This window comes from Mustela putorius, unplaced genomic scaffold (genome assembly GCF_011764305.1).
Source record: "Mustela putorius furo isolate JIRA1106 unplaced genomic scaffold, ASM1176430v1.1 tig00003834_pilon_pilon_pilon, whole genome shotgun sequence".
Lineage (NCBI taxonomy): Eukaryota > Metazoa > Chordata > Mammalia > Carnivora > Mustelidae > Mustela > Mustela putorius.
The window spans coordinates 105,634,462-105,651,223 of NW_025421987.1; the positions used below are offsets into that span (position 1 = coordinate 105,634,462).

General features: G+C 38.2%; 1 protein-coding gene across 5 annotated transcripts in view; it reads right to left on the minus strand.

The window, feature by feature from the left end:
- The window catches only part of PPP2R3A (protein phosphatase 2 regulatory subunit B''alpha), a 195,533-nt gene that overhangs the window by 103,908 nt on the left and 74,863 nt on the right, over positions 1-16,762 (minus strand). For 4 of the 5 annotated variants that reach the window (XR_006609229.1, XM_045088873.1, XM_045088874.1 and 1 more), the window contains 2 exons: positions 8,034-8,300; positions 852-955 (listed from right to left, as the gene is read on the minus strand). Coding sequence is in view for 4 of the 5 variants with exons in the window: in XM_045088873.1 (XP_044944808.1) it covers positions 852-955; positions 8,034-8,300 (371 nt within the window). In the remaining variant the exon portion in view is untranslated. Of the gene's footprint in view, positions 1-851; positions 956-8,033; positions 8,301-12,268; positions 12,737-16,762 lie in introns of those variants that run through there. The other variant, XM_004762458.3, reaches the window with a different exon arrangement.

Below are 16,762 nucleotides of genomic sequence, written 5' to 3' on the forward strand. Positions count from 1 at the left end.
TTATGGGGGTGCCCATGTGGCTCAGTTGTTTAAGTGGTAAAGCGGCTACATTCGGCTCAGGTCATAATCCCATGGTCCTGGAATGGAGCTCAAAGTCAGTTTCCTGCTTAGCTGGAAGTCTGTTTTTCCCTCTCCCTCTGCCCCTTGCCCCCACATCCCCTGCTCATGCTCTCTCTCACTCTCTCAAATAAATAAATAAATAAATAAATCTTAAAAAAAAAAAAAGGAGTATACTTATGATAAGCACTGAGTAATGTATAGAATTGCTGAATCACTATATTGTACACATGAAACTAATATAACACTGTAGGTAATTATACTGGAATTAAAAAAAGGGGGGGAACCTTGTCAGGATATATTTACTTGTTTCTTAACTGGAGTTTCAAAGAGTGATGATTAAAATCTACTAGAATTCAGTTACTTTTGATAAATCAACTAGATATATTTTAATGTGGATCATGAGGATGAAAGCTGTATTTCTCACATGACACAGGTGGTCTGCTCCCCTTAAAGGAGAGTCTTTACTTTTATGTCACTGTTACCAAGTCAAATCCTAAGACCCAAATTTAACAAGCAAACTAAGAAACTTTCAAAGAGTTACTAGAAAGGCATCTTTGAAGATCTCTTTTACTGACTAGACTTGTAAGATAAAGACCATGGAAAAAATTTCTGTGTGGTTATAAACAGTTTGTGAATCACTGAATTTTACTTATTCAAATAAAGGATAAAGGAAATTAATAAATGAGTAAAATAAGTGACCTTAATAAAGTACATTGTGAAAACCAGACAATTCTTTGCCTCGCCCCGTAGTGACTTTCCTCATATACCTACTTACTTTCTCATATACTTACTTTCTCCACAAGGCAATGAATGACTGTGCTGATACAAATCCTGTCCTCTCTCCCCCGGCAGCCCTAAACATGGGGGCTTTCCAATAGAGAGGACAGCCACAGAGCTGCAAATAAAACACAAATACAGTGTAAGTCAAGGGGCGGTGAAAAGGTGACAGAGCCAAACAATGGGCCCTTTTGGCTTTTACCCTTCGTGCCACAGTGGACAGAGGGCCCCTGAAGGCGCAAAACTGGGGCAGAGGCAGATATATAAGCCATGGTAGACTCGGAGAGAAAGAGGGCCAACAATGAAGGAAAGGGAAATCCATTTACCTTTTCTCCAAGTTCATTTATGTGATGTGTCTTTTCCTTTCCTGATAGTTAAAGCAACCAGTCTCCCTTCCTACCACTTGGTTGGTCACTTGGTGTTAGTACACTCTCCCACCCATCTCTTCTTTGATTATTATGTTATTAAGCTCCAGGGTCAGGGAGAACTGTAAAAGCCTAGACTGTTTAAGAAAATAGCTATCAACCTAAATGGTTACAATGCAGATATAAGGTTAGAGATAAAAATCAAAATGCTAATCATTTATTTATATATTAGAAACTACCACAAATGGCTACATATTATAAAAGCCTTAGGAGGAACTGGGAATGATTATAAAACTACAATATACAACTACAATACTCTAAAAGGTATTTTTTTTCCTTTAATAAAAAACTCTTTTTCAATTGATTATACTCTCACAAGAAAAAGTTCTTACCAAATTTACCTGCTTTCTCCCTAGAGGGAAAAATTCTTTCGAGTAATAACAGTATCTAATAGTAGAGAAAGTCTCCAAATGTTCCCAATTTTGTACATGCATGTTAAACATATTCCCAAATTTGGAACCTTTGAAGGAATTGTATCTTGTCATAAAAGGTATAGACACAGGATCCTACAAAGGGAAGCTTTTCCTTTGGAGACTGACTGGATGTAAATCTATACTAGGTTCTGGTGACCCTGCTCCTGGTGTGAGGGCTCAGTGCATGGGGAATCCCACAGAAGCATGAGGACTACCTGGTCTGAGATTATGAATCTGAGTTATGCTGAGAGAACAGCCAAAGGCTGCTGGATTCACTCTGGAGATGAGGATATGGATGGTGAGATTCGAGCAGAAGGAGGTAAGTACTGGGCAGAAATAATAGCTAGTCCTGCCGGGCCACTAAATCATGTTAGGCAAACAGGGTGGAATTTAAGATTTCTTAAGTCCAGAGGTCAAATACCTCCACTGAGGTCAAGAATGAGGGAAAGGTGTTGCTTAGCAACCAAATGGATTTTGTTTATTGTGTAAATTATGATTGCCTAAGTACAAAGCTCACAATTAGTATACTTTGGGTGGTAAACTGTCAACTCCACTTTCCAATCCCAATCTTCCCTTTCTTGCAGAATGGTAGTCTGCCAAGAAAATGCTCTTAGTTAGATGTGACAGGCAATTGGCAACTGCTAAGAAAGCTTAAAACAATAGTCTATATTGTAGAGGTGGGAGTGCAGAGCCCCAAACAGAGAAAGTAAGTACAGGGAGAGATTGGAACTGGCTTGCCAAAGTGCTTGAGATTCCCATCAGTATAGTTACTCATGGATTTTTCTGAATTGGAAGACTCAGGAATCTTCCAGCTCAACCTTGGGAAGTGGTCACCATGCCTTAGCTAAAACACTACCAGGGACTGAGTGTTTATATAACTTTCATTCCCTTGGATTATAGTCTTTTTCTCCAGAAAACTGTTAAAATGCATACATACAAGTTCCTAAGGAGTAGTAAAAGTTGGTGAGAGATTGACACATACATTTATTATGACTCAAAGGCAAAATCCTAAGAGATAAGTTATAGAATGGATAGGTTTTAAAATAGATTGGGTGGCGCCTGGGGGCACAGTCAGTTAAGCATCCAACTCTTGCTTTTCGCTCAGGTTGTGATCTCAGGGTAGTGAGATAGAGCCCTGCACCAGGCTCTGAGCTCAGGGTGGAGTCTGCTTAAGACTGTCTCTCTCTCCCCCTCTACCCCTCCCCTTCACAATCTCTCTCTGAAAATAAATAAATCTTTAAAAAAATTAAAACAGACTGAAAAGGGCTGGCCTATTTTTCTCATAGTGGGGTACCGTAAATAGCCACGTGTTAGGCAGGCAGCATGAGGGTTATTAGCTCTTGGAGAAAATGCCAAAGGAAAAAAATGCAATGTAGACATTACACTGTAGCTATTTAAAAAAAATATACAGCTGGTTGTATCTGCTTAAAACCAAAGAATTAAGAAAAAGGGTATCAGAAGATCAATAAGAACCTAAAAAAGTAAATGATATTAACCTGAGAGCAACAGAATAGAGACTTTAATAACAGAGGAGAGAAAAAGCCAGTGTCAAGACTTTTTTTTACAAGACAAGAAAATGGGTTTAGGAAACTCAGAGGAAGAAAAGTCAGTCTATGGCAATCAAAATTGCTGGAGCAAGGAAAATCTAACAACTGTCTGGAATACAATTTGACTTAAGGATGGCCCAACAACATTAAGAATTGAAAGCAAGGCAATCTAATGAGTCACAGAGGAGGAGGAGATGATTATCCAATACCTGCAATGTTCTTTAACATTTAAAATGTCTTATGCCTGTTATTTCATTTGATTACCACACAATCCCCATGCAGAAGAGGGCAGGTATTTTCAGCCCATTCTACAGATGAAGAAATAAAGGTACAGAGAAGCTGCCTTACAGGACACAGGCATGATAGATAGGTCAAGGCAGTGCTACTTCAGCCAGAAGAGAGAAGCTGATGATCTCTTAAGTTCTGAAGACACTTTCCCTCTTCTTCTCAACTTTCTGCTAGCGGTTAAAACTCCATCGTGAGTCTTCTGATTTCAAAGACCAATGCTTTTCTTTCTTTTTTTTTTTTTTAAGATGTTATTTATTTATTTGACAGACAGAGATCACAAGCAGGCAGAAAGGCAGGCAGAGAGAGAAGGGGAAGCAGGCTCCCCGCCGAGCAGAGAGCCTGACACGGGGCTTGATCCCAGGACCCAGGTACCACGACCACGACCAAAGGCAGAGGCCTTAACCCACTTAGCCACCCAGTCGCCCCGACAAATGCTTTTCTTAGTGTTCCTCAGTGTATGTTCCTATTCTGCTTTTCTCTCTCTTAGATTCATTCTCTGTATTAATTTCTTCTCCCTATCACTTAAAGCTGTGGGAAAAAGTACACATTACACACTGAGAATTTAATCAGAAATGGGTATTAATGTCTCCAGGGCTGTTTGAGGTAAAAAATGAATTAGGTAAACTTCAGCAATAGATGCAGATTTCATAAACACAGAGTTTTCTTTGCACTTCAAAAAACAGACCCCAGTCTCTACAGCTACACTCAAGTGTAGCCTGCACTAAGAGTAGACTGCAGACTCAAGCTGGCCTCCCCAACAGCTTTATAGACTACAAGAATTCTGAGACGGGTTCATTTATTGCTCTATCTCTCCCTTCATTGTCCCTTAAAGGCTGTCTTTCTTCTCCTCTACCTACACCCAACTTGTCATGAGAATACAAGCACATGTAGTGCAAATGCTATGGGCATAGAGTTCACCCTCTGGCAGAGAAGACCGATGCACACAGGAAAAGAGAACTGAAAACAGGATGCTTAGTGAGTTTTAATAGATAGCCATAGCCAAGTAAAAGCTGGGTTAAATGGGGATTAGATAAATGCAAGAGATGATGACATAAATCTGTTGAATGCTAGAGGACCACTAAACCATGGAGCAGGGTAGGGCTACAGTGAGACAAGGGCAGAAGGACCACAACAGAAGGGCAGAGACAAGGCTGTGGAAAGGCAGAGGAGAACAGGATCCTCAGTCAAGCAGGGAATATTCAGAGGAGGAAAGCTGATCTACAGGACTTGTATTCCAGACACAACAGGTGTGGGTCTCACTTGGATCCGCTCTCCATTTGTGGTGTCCCCACCACAGCACCAGGAACTATTATGTCCCTTAATTGGACAGTTTCTCCTTGTTTGCCTGCCTGAAGCAATCCATGAAACTGCCTGTTTCTCTTACCCACACTGTTGGCATGTTAGAAATAACCTTGTTTGGCATTTATGCAGTTAATATGTTATCTCTAAATGCAGATTTCCTTCAGCCTTACTAAATTCTGTCTCTTGGATTTAGATTCATAGTACCACCTCATTCAGATAATTTACCATCGTGGCTCATACAGTTGTCAATTTCTCAAAGTTTTGGGTAAGAAAATACCAATGCCCTGAAAGAACCTGTAATTTATTTGGGTGGATACTGATTGGAAGTTAGCTAATGGTATATTAGCATATGCTCAGGGGAGATAACATATGGTAGAAACAGCACAATGCCAGGGGTTAGAGGACTAGCCTCCTGACATGTGCTAGTTCATGAATTCAGGTTAAGTACTCATAGAACTTCAGTTTCCTTTAGTCTAAAATAGGTAATAGGTGAGCTGTCATTTCTGCAATGAGAGTTTACTTTTCATCAGAAATATCTAAGGGTTCAACAAGCAAGTTCTAAGATGGGGGGGTGAAGAAAGTGGGAATAAAAAAAGAATTCCTTTTGTTTCTCCTAAAATCAATCCAATTTACAAATGAACTATTGGGACTTCATCAAGACAAAAAACTTTTGCACAGCAAAGGGAACAGTCAACAAAACCAAAAGAAACCCATAGAATGGGAGAAGGTACCTGCAAATGACATATCAGATAAAGAGCTAGTATCCAAAAATCTATAAAGAATTTATCAAACTCCACACCCAAAGAACAAATAACCCAACCAAGAAATGGGCAGAAGACATGAACAGACATTGCTACAAAGAAGACATCTAAATGGCCAACAGACACATGAAAAAGTGCTCCATATCACTTGGCATCAGGGAAATACAAATCAAAACCACCATGAGATACCATCTCACACCAGTCAGAATGGCTAAAATAAACAAGTCAGGAAATGTCAGATATTGGTGAAGATGTGGAGAAAGGGGAACCCTCTTACACTGTTGGTGGGAATGTAAGCTGGTGCAGCCACTCTGGAAAACAATATGGAGGTTCCTCAAAAGGTTGAAAATAGACCCTAAGACCCAACAATTGCACTACTGGGTATTTACCTCAAAGATACAAATATAGTGATCCGAAGGGGCACATGCACCCCAATGTTTATAGCAGCAATGTCCACAGTAGCCAAAATAAGGGAAAAGCCCAGATGTTCATGCATAGATAAATGCATAAAGATAAATGGGTAAAGAAGATGTGGTATGTATATAAACACACACCCCCACACAGACGATAGAATACTACTCAGCCATCAAAAAGAATCTATCTGCTTTACTTTTTTTTTTTTTAAGTTTTTATTTATTTTACAGACAGAGATCACAAGTAGGCAGAGAGGCAGGCAGAGAGAGAGAAAGGGAAGAAGGTTCCCTGTTGAACCAAGAGCCCAATGTAGGGCTTGATCCTAGGACCCTGGGATAATGACTTGAGCCAAAGGCAGAGGCTTTAACCCACTGAGCCACTGAGGCGCCACTACTTTTTTTTAAAATAAAGGTTTTATTTATTCATTTGACAGAGAGAGAGGCAGTGAGAGAAGGAACACAAGCAGGGGGGTGGGAGTGGGGGAAGCAGGCTCCCCACTGAGCAGGGAGCCTGAGGTGGGGCTTGATCCCAAGACCCCAGGATCATACCTGAGCCGAAGGCAGACACTTGATGACTGAGCCACCCAGTCTCCCTGCTTTACTTTTTCTAAGTGTGGTATTTTGCTTAACACGATGTGCTCAATAATTTGATTAAAGAGAAGAATATAAAACAACCCCCCCCCAAACCCCCAACAGTAACAAATGTTCTGGATGTAGGTAGAGAAGAGGGCAGGACGTGACTGGAGTGGGGATTTAGGGACTTCTCCAAAGACATGCTGGAAGGCAAGTCTTAAAGGATGAGTGAAGTGGGGGTTGGCAGGAGTGGAAGCCCATTTTGGAGGGGAGAACTGGGAGAGCTCAAATGCAGAGGCAATCCTATGGGAGGGCAAATAGGTTAGGCTTAGGCAGGGAATAGTGGTTTGGGTTTTGTCCTCAAGATCAGTAGTATTCAAACTTTAAAATCTTATCCCTGAGGAGAGCCTGGGTGGCTCAGTGAGTTAAACATCTACCTTCGGCTCAGGTCATGATCCCATGGTCCTGGGATCAAGCCCTGCATTGGGCTCTCTGTTCAGCGAGGAGCCTGCTTCTCCCTCTGCCTTCTCTGCCTGCTGTTCCCACAGCTTGTGCTCTCTCTGGCAAATAAATAAAATATTAAAAAAAATATTATTCCTGAAAGCAGGGGAACTGTGAAAGTGCACACGGGGTCTCAGGTGCTTCCACTTAGTCTGCTACTTGCCCACATGCAACCCCTAGTCTATTAAACCCCCCTGCCTCTTGAAGCACAGCCTGAACCACTGCTAAATCCTGATATGATCTGAATCTTCAGTTTATACGCATGAAAATAAAACCCAACAAAACAAAGCAAAGTGCTGCTACAGATGGTGAGCTAGGGAATGCCATGATCAAATATAATGTGATGCTCATGCTCAGTATTAATTGTTCTAGGAGGAGACTGGAGATGTAGCATCCAGTTACTAAAGATATTCAGTAGTCCTGGCATGAAAGGCTAAGATCTTAAATTAGAAGCAGTTGGGTATATTGGAAGGTATCAAAGACTTGGTTCCTAGCAGCAAATCCATTTTTTTAGAATAGAATTGGTGTTGAGCTGGCCCAATGGTTCCCTGTCTGGCTTCAGGGCTGAGTTATGATCAAAGGGTGACAACAAAAAAAGACATTCGTATTCAATACAAGGGAAATTTTTCTAACAAGTGAGGCTATTTAATAATGGAACAGGTTGCTTGGCAAGACTGTGAGCTTCCTGTCACTGAAAGCATTCAAGCAGAGAATGAATTTATGTGTTGATGATGTCATGGATGAAATTCCTATATTAAATGGGAGGATAAAGAGGGAAAACACTAAGGTTTTATTCAAACTTATGAGTTCCATGAAATGGGACCACAGATGGTATATCAGGATCAAATAAATTTTTTCAACAAGGGAAAAAACTAAGCCATGCTTAAAAACAGAGAGCAAAGAGGCAGTGGAGAGAGAGAAATTGGGACTGTTAGAGAAAGAGAGATAATACATCAGTTAGTAGTTACATTACCTTTGCAATTTTTCCCATTTCATAGATGTCCGCTTTCTGATCTTCAATATCCATGAAAGCAGTTTCAATTTTGCTTAGAGTCTGTTCATGGTTACTGCAGGCATCAGGGAGTCCTTCAGGAAAGTAGAACTGTGGAATGTTTATGGACAATGGTGCATTCACAACATTATTCACATGAGGAACAACGGAGAGAGGTTGGGGACTACTTGGAAAGGTGGCTGTAGGTTGAAGAGGTGTTCCAGGTTTCTTTTCTGGTTTATTTTGAATCTGGAAGGAAAATGTGATTATGAGACACAAAAATTCTAAACAGCATATATTTCTTGAAAGTCCTGGCCAGTAATAAGAATAAAGACAGTAGAGATCAAGAGCTCACTCTACTCTACAGGCTAAGTTTGCTTCTAGGGAATGCTTATCCATAGAAAGTAAATACATTAATTATCTGTCAATACCAGAGTTTACATAGATTTATGCTTTAAAAATCCGACAGTGTATTTTGTATCTTCAGGTGTATTCTTTGTTGGAATTAGATTAGTAAATTCTTTTCAAAGACTGTTCATCTTTCTGCACATTTCTACCTCTACTTCAACAGGCGCATAGAATAAGTTCTTTTAAAATGCATAAATCTAAAATATATTAGGGGGGCTCCTTTCACCTTCTTCTCTCTAGTTTGACTTTGTCTAGGTAAAATCACCATCAGTCCCTGATGCAGAGAAAGTCTTTGTTAAGAAATTAAAGAGGTTTAGTTTTGGAATGTTTTTCACCAGGTTGATTTACTTGCCCCGGGGGGCATGCCATTTTTTTCTATGATACACATTTCTCTCATTTTTGGTACACGCCAGTAATAAGCAAGGATTATGGTTATTAGTTTCAACACAGCCAAACTCCCTTCAGAGTTTAATTCATTTACAGTTTATATCATTCCTTTTTCCAAAAAGGATTTGATGTGGTATGCCATAAAGAGACATAAGGAAGGACAGTATATAGGTGGGGCGGGGGGTGGTGGACAATGAAGACATTAAGATTATCTATGATTTAGGGAAAGGGGAAGAGAGGTACACTAACATTCAGGTAGAAGTCTACTTTACCAATGAAGACTAAATTTAGTTTTGAGATTCCTGGCAGAAAAAGCAAAAAGAATTCCATGAAGATTGTCAGAGTTTTAATTTCTTCTCTTAATTTTGATCAAATTATCTATCAAGGGTCAGGGGCACGGCCACTTCATAAAATACTTCATGAAGTATGAGAGTGTGACATGACTGTTGACCACCATGAACATATAATATTACTCAAATGTTCATTTTCTTTAAATTATACTAATGCCATTCCTAAAGTCTTAACAATGATTTATCTCTGAGTGGTAGATCTGAATATCATATTTCCTTTTGACATATGGACTCATAACAGACCTTTAAACTCAGGAAAAAAATCTTGGCTACCCTTGAAAAGCATGAGTACTACAGGAAGATAAGCTTCATTCACATAAATATGTGATGAATATGACTTAATCTTCTCTTGTCACACATGACCCATTTTTCAGGTTAATATCTGACACTAATACAGTAGAGTAGAGTCTGTTCATATATTAATACTACTGGGGATATAAGGTCAGTTGGTCATGCCAAAATTTTGCTGCACTATCAAGATATCACCCCTATAAAATAACAGACAAGGAAAACACTGCACAGAGAGAAGTGAGGCTAATGAAATATGAAAAACTTAAAAGAAAACAGTGATGGGGGTGACTGGGTGGCTCGTTAAGCCGCTGCCTTTGGCTCAGGTTATGATCCCAGCATCCTGGGATTGAGTCCTGCATCGGGCTCTCTGCTCAGCGGGGAGCCTGCTTCCCTCTCTCTCTCTCTGTGTACCTGCCTCTCTGTGTACTTGTGATCTCTGTCAAATAAATAAATAAAATCTTAAAAAAAAAAAAAAGAAACAGTGATGGCTCTGATGTGATGAGCTCTCTCACAGTGATGAGTTCTGTGACCTCAGGGAAGTTACTTAACATTTTAGAATTCAGTAATAAGATAGATTATAACTCCTACTTCTTGAAGGTTTTTGTGAAGATTAAAGGAAATTATAGGATGTAACTAATACAGGTAAAAGATTCAGAACAGTGCTAGGCACAGATAAGTCCTTATTTAAGAAAATGAGCCACAAGGCCACATGGTGAGGTTCTCAAAAGGTTAAGCATACTTTGGCATGGTCCTTCAGATGCAATGAGAAATGATCATTTACATTTGTAAAACAAGTTAAAGTTTACAAACCACTTTTGACTTAACAAATTGATAATCTGTACATAAACATTTCTCTCTGTTTTAATGCTAAACTGTAAATATTATTACAATGTCCCGTGAGTCATAACAGTAGAAACTGTTCCTAAACTTCTACAAGAAGACATATAATTCTTCAGGGGCTTTATGTTTATATGTCATTTATATAGGTCATTTATATTAGTGTCATCCCCTTTTTTTTTTAAGATTTTATTTATTTGACAGAGATCACAAGTAGGCAGAGAGGCAGGCAGAGAAAGAGGAGGAAGCAGGCTCCCTGCGGAGCAGAGAGCCCCATGTAGGGCTTGATCTCAGAACCCTGATCATGACCTGAGCCAAAGGCAGAGGCTTTAACCCACTGAGGCACCCAGAAGCGCCAGTGTCATCCCCTTTTTATTATTCTGTGCTGAAACAGGTCTGTAACTACAAGTATACAGTCACAAAAATTCTTTTTTTGTTTCCCCAAATGTTTTCTGTGGTGTGACATCCAGGGAGTTATAACCATAGGATTACGAACACTGGTGCCAGTGGGGATGAAATCCAATAGTCTAGTGAATATGCACTAGTGAAAAAGCTTTAGGGCAAGGCCTTCTATGTTAAATCTACATGTTTGCTTCAACAGAAAGAAGTAAAAATTGAGAACAAACCCTGGCTATCTGTCAAAGTTTTTATTTAAATGGGTATTCAATGATATAAGCCACTCTGCTTTCCTTAGTGTACTTGTTAACATCAAGCAATTCACTGATAGGGAAGTATTTTTTAACTCTTTGGTTAATCTGATATTTAACAAAATTGATGTTAATATTTAAAAGGGAAAAGAAAAAGAATGCATTTATTTTGTACTTTTATGTGTTATCAATTTACTTTTCACTGAATTCAATAGAAGACATGTAATTTAAAGTAGCTTCATAAAACTAGCCCTTTATAAATACTACAGAATAACACAGTTTTATAAAATTTGGAAGATTTACCAGCAAGTTTGGCACTCATTTTGAAAAAAACTTTTTTTTTTTTAATAAAAAATTTTTGAATAAAAATTCAAATTTAGAAACAGCATTAAAATAGAACTAGCTGGGGAAAGTATCTCAATTCTCCATTTCAGTTTTGGTCTAAAAACATCGTATCATTTAGTATCCTTATACTATTATGTCACGGTAGCATTTTCAGTATTTGACCATTTTTGACCTGTTTTTAAAAATAAGCAATTTCATATGGTTCACTCAATCTGAAATTACTCTAGGTCATAATAATTATGAAACTATGGTTTCTTGCCGAATTCTGGGTGGCCATCATTTGTATGACCCTTGATTCATACTGTATTCAAGGTAAGGCAAATTGGTAAAACACTGGCCCTACAGAATACGCAAGGAAGCATGAATTCTGCAAAGTTGTCATCATAGGCAGAAGTGACTCAGTATCACAGCTTGCTGAGAGAGGACATTTCTTTTACAACCCAGAAATTAACTGCACTCCTTTGTTACCTACATACATTATATCACATCCACACAATTCTCTCTACATAAAATTAGTTGTTCCTTCAAAAGAAGATTACCAGGACTGATACTTTAAAAACAATTCATTACAGATGTATATATGTTAATACAAACATAGTCTATTGATTCAAAGGGCAAAGAAGAATTTTAACACAAAAATTCTAGTTTCTCAAAGATACTTCTATTAAATTTGAAATTGTACGATACTTGTTGAGGTGTAATTATTGTCTCTAAAACTGGATTCCCTCTCTATAAGACAAAAATGTAAGTACTGTACTTCAGGTCCAGAAGGTCTATTTTTAAACCTGTTGGAATCTCTCTACAAATAGCTTTCTGCAAATAGCTGAATAGAGGACACAGATTAATTCCTTGATCTAATATCAAGTGAGCTGTAAAATTATTTGTAAGTTAGTTCACTGGGTGGTTTTATTAGTAATAAAAATATTTTAAAAGAAACACCCAAGTTCCAAACCTGTGTCTGCTGAAATGACTTCAGCCGCTTCTTAAACCGTGACGGGAGAACAAAATCACAGCCCCTTGCCAGGAAAGCTAATTCTCCCCTTAAATCCGGGTCCCTTCGTAGAGATGTTTCCTTGATCATCATCTTTGAAAAGTGGATGTTTACTTAGCCACTGTCCAGCACACTTCTGAAGATGGTCAGATTTAAAAAGTTGTCAATCTTGTCAAGTAGAGAGGTATTTTCTTCTTATCTCCAAAAGAAATTAAGTTCAAGCATTGTGCTCTCCCAGTCTCCAGGGACCACAATCCATGCTTGTACTGACATGCAACTGGTTCCCAAATATAGCCAGTGGCTCCCAATACCTGATCATAATTTTCAAGTTAGAAACACGCCTGCAGTGGGCCTGTTGCTCCTTGTAGATAGCTTTTTGTTAAATTGACCTGCACATGTTGAGAATACAGAGCCTTCTGGGAAAGGAAGCACCCACTACTCTAGCACCAAAGTTAGAAACATTACAGCTGGACCTAAAAATAGCAACTTCTCAGATAATGCTAACTTCTTAAACTCAGAGTATGTGAGATACCAATCCAAATAAATCAGTTTCTCCTCAAACTATTAGAAAAAGAACATGGAGGGCATTTTTGGTTTTGCTATTTAGTATTTTATGAAAAAAGAACAAGCTACACTTCAAATTTCAATCTATCATTTTAAGAACAGTTTTTAAAAATTTCTTCTTTGAAGGGAAGCAAATACATAAAACCCTCTAGATATAGCCAGTGCAAATATGGAGAAAAACTTTCAACCTCAAATGGTAATATAGAAAGAGGTCTGTTGATTTTATATTTTAAAATCAAATCCTTTTTTTCTGGCTTGTGTGCAGAAGCCTATCTTAAGTTATCCAACATACTTTGCTGGAGTGATCCTGGATCTGGGCATATTTGAAAATTTTTTGTCAAAGTGTGGGTTAAGAAAGTGGAACAACTGGGGGCACCTGGATGGTTCAGTTGGTTGGGTGTCTGACTCTTGATTTTAGCTCATGATCTTGGGGTCATGGGGTGAAGGGTTCCTTACCCAGTGCAAATCTGCTTAAGATTCTCTCTCTTGGGGCACCTGGGTGGCTCAGTGCATTAAAGCCTCTGTCTTTGGCTCAGGTCATGATCCCAGGGTCCTGGGTGGAGCCCTGCATTGGGCTTTCTGCTCAGCGGAGAGCCTGCTTCCCTTCCTCTCTCTCTGCCTGCCTCTCTGCCTACTTGTGATCTCTGTCAAATAAATAAATAAAATCTTAAAAAAAAAAAAGATTCTCTCTCTCCCTCTCTTTCTGTCCCTGCCCGCACTTGCACACTGTTTCACTCTTTCAAAATAAATAAATTAATAGAATCTTAAAAAATAAGAAAAGAAAGTGGAACAATTGAATGTCCTAAGAAAGCAGGTTTAGATACATGTGAGTGAAATACAGCTACAGTAAAGGTAAAAAAGATGAGCAAACAGCAATGACATAGTAGTTTTGAATTTGTGACACTTTCTTCTTTAAGGAAATAAATAATCTCAAATTTTATTTTAAAGAAATAATCTCAAATTTAAAAAATATTCTATTATTTTGTTATATACTAAACATCTGCCTCATATAGTCATTTACAAATAAAATTTCAAACATCCTCTTCAGTCTTTATTTTTGATCACATCATTCAATCAATATTTATTTTCTATTTCTAGAAAATATAAACCAAACATCATTACCAAATAAACCCCCAAACAAAAAAATAGCTCTAACGCTCTTCTACTGAACTTTTGTCAAATTTAGTGGGAATTAAATTCTTTGGATTTCCATTGTTTCCTTCATTTTTTAAAAAAAGATTTTATTTATTTATCAGAGAGAGAGAGAGAGCAAGCACAAGCAGAGGGAGTGTCAGGCTGAGGGAGAAGCAGCCTCCCTGCTGAGCAAGGACTTGATCCCTGACCTGAAGATAGATTCTTAACTGACTGAGCCACCTAGGTGTCCTACCTACATTGTTAAAAATTTATTTCCTTCCAAACATTCTGACGCTTCATGATGTGTACATTGGGCTTATATGTCTAAACCTATAGTTTTCAATTTTTTTTTCTTTTTAAGCTGTGGAATTCTCCACTCACACAAAATCTTACATGAAAGCTTTCAATATATAGTATGGTTGACAGAAGATTATGGATGATATCACTGCTCTAATACTTTAACTTGGGCTCTTCCGTTCTCCCCAATTTCCCCTCACTGGGCTTACAAGTTAACTCTGAGCTCTAGCTTTCCCTGATTTTCTTCCTACACTTTTGCCTAGAATAATTTTTTACTCCTTCATTATTTACCCCCTTAATTAAAACATCAAAAAACTCTGTTATGAATGGCATTAGGTCTTAGGCTTATGAATTAACGCTTTTTCAATTAAACTACATCTTAAACTGTATTCCTCTTGTTCTTCCCAACAACAATGTGGGAGGTGACTCTTCATCCCATCATCCCTTTCCTGTTCCTTCTCCTCAAATCATATATACTCTACCCATCCTTCAAAATCCAATTCAAATTTTACCTATTTCATGAAGGTTTCCCTATGTAAGCCCCCTTGACTACAATTCTCCTAATGAAATACCATTACTCTTAAATGACTTCTACTTAACCTATTCTCTGGTTCAGCCAATGATCTCCATTCTCCTGTAAAAGAGAGAACCTGACAATTGGAACATACTGATCCATGACTAACAATTTAGTTACTGTTATGTTCTCATATTTCTTATCACAGTAGTTGCTTAATAAGAGTTGGTTGTGCCTGTATCCACTTGTTTATGTTAGCTGTACTTTTTACAGTAATTACTCAATTCAATTACATATTACATAAGCTAATGAAATACGGATGTTGAAAAAAGCTGTTGTTTCTAAAACTCCTAAAATTGAAAATAAAACAACTAAGTCGAATTGTTTTATACAGATTCAGTGAAAAGAGATGCCTGGGTGACTCAGTCAGTTGGGCAGCTGACTCTTGGTTTCCACTCAGGTAACGATCTCTGGGTACTAGGATCAAGCTACGAGTGGGGCTGACGCTCAGTGGACTCTGCTTGAGATTTTCTCTCCCTCTCCCTCCCCCTCTGGCCCTCTCTGGTACATACACAGGCACGTGCATGGTTTTCCTCTTTCAAATAAAAAAATAAAATGATTTTAAAAAAGATTCAGTAAAGGCAAGCTGTTAGTTTAAAAAAAATTTTTTTTCTGTAAAATTATATTACATATGGGTGAGATAAAGGACAAGATAATGAAAATCTAGGAGTCTACATTCGAATTGCTTCACTACTGACTTAAGTTCCTTCTTCACTTTAAAGAAATTCTAAATCAGTCAACAAATGTATTGAATGTGATTTATTAAAGAAAGATCTTATATGGACCTCCAATTTCCAATGACAGTCGAAGAAAAGGCTTTGGCCTTCTACCAAAAGATCTGAATAAATTAATGTTCTGAGTTAAAATAAAATTTTGTAATACATACACAGAGTTTATGATTCCCTACTAATTATCAATCCCAACTGTGTTCTAGTAAAAGGGTTTCTACTACAATATTTTATAATCTGATAATTATTTTCCAAGAATCTAAACTCTTGAGGGTAAGGTCAATTTTATAGTCATTCAAACAAGTATTTTTCTGGCCACTTACACAGACATTTCACTTGGTGCTGAGGGTATGGATATAATAAATAAATGGTTTCTTCTTTTCCTTACCATACCTAGCATAAAGCTGATTTGGAGCAAAGAAAAACAAATACTTTCATTTCATTCACTTCCCGTAAGTCTCCAAAGTTTCCAAGTCAGAAGAGTAGTTAAAAAAGAGCCTGTCTGCTACACTCTTAAGAAAACATTTCTCCATTTCTTTTGATGATGAAGTGAGCTGTAGTTTTTGTTTATCTAACTGCTTTCCAAAGAAATCAAAAGGAGAAAAGACCAGGCCCCCTAACAGCGCTTAGGAAAGAACTGGTCCACAGCAATAAGTTATTGATGGAAAAAGACTATCACGAGGTTGGTTTATTTGCTTTTTACTTATTTACTTGTGCTTATATGGAAATAAATGTGTTTGGTTCTAGAAGGTATCTCAGAATGAGTTAGTTTCAAGAAGAATATAAGTGAAATATAGTTGCAAAGAAGAGAGTTTTTAGAGTGACCTCTTTTTTAGTGGGAAAAATCAAGTATGAGGAATTTCACTACTGATGCAAACACGATCTATTATCTACTCTCTTCTCTACGTTTATCATAGAGTAAGTACAATTCATGGGGCTGGGTGTTTTTGGGTGAGAGTTTAGCCTGGCGGGGGGCTACCCAGCATGAAGGATAGAAAATTATTATTATTATTATTTTTAATTTGACAGAGAGAAATCACAAGTAGATGGAGAGGCAGGCAGAGAGAGAGAGAGAGGGAAGCAGGCTCCCTGCTGAGCAGAGAGCCCGATGCGGGACTCGATCCCAGGACCCCGAGATCATGACCCGAGCCGAAGGCA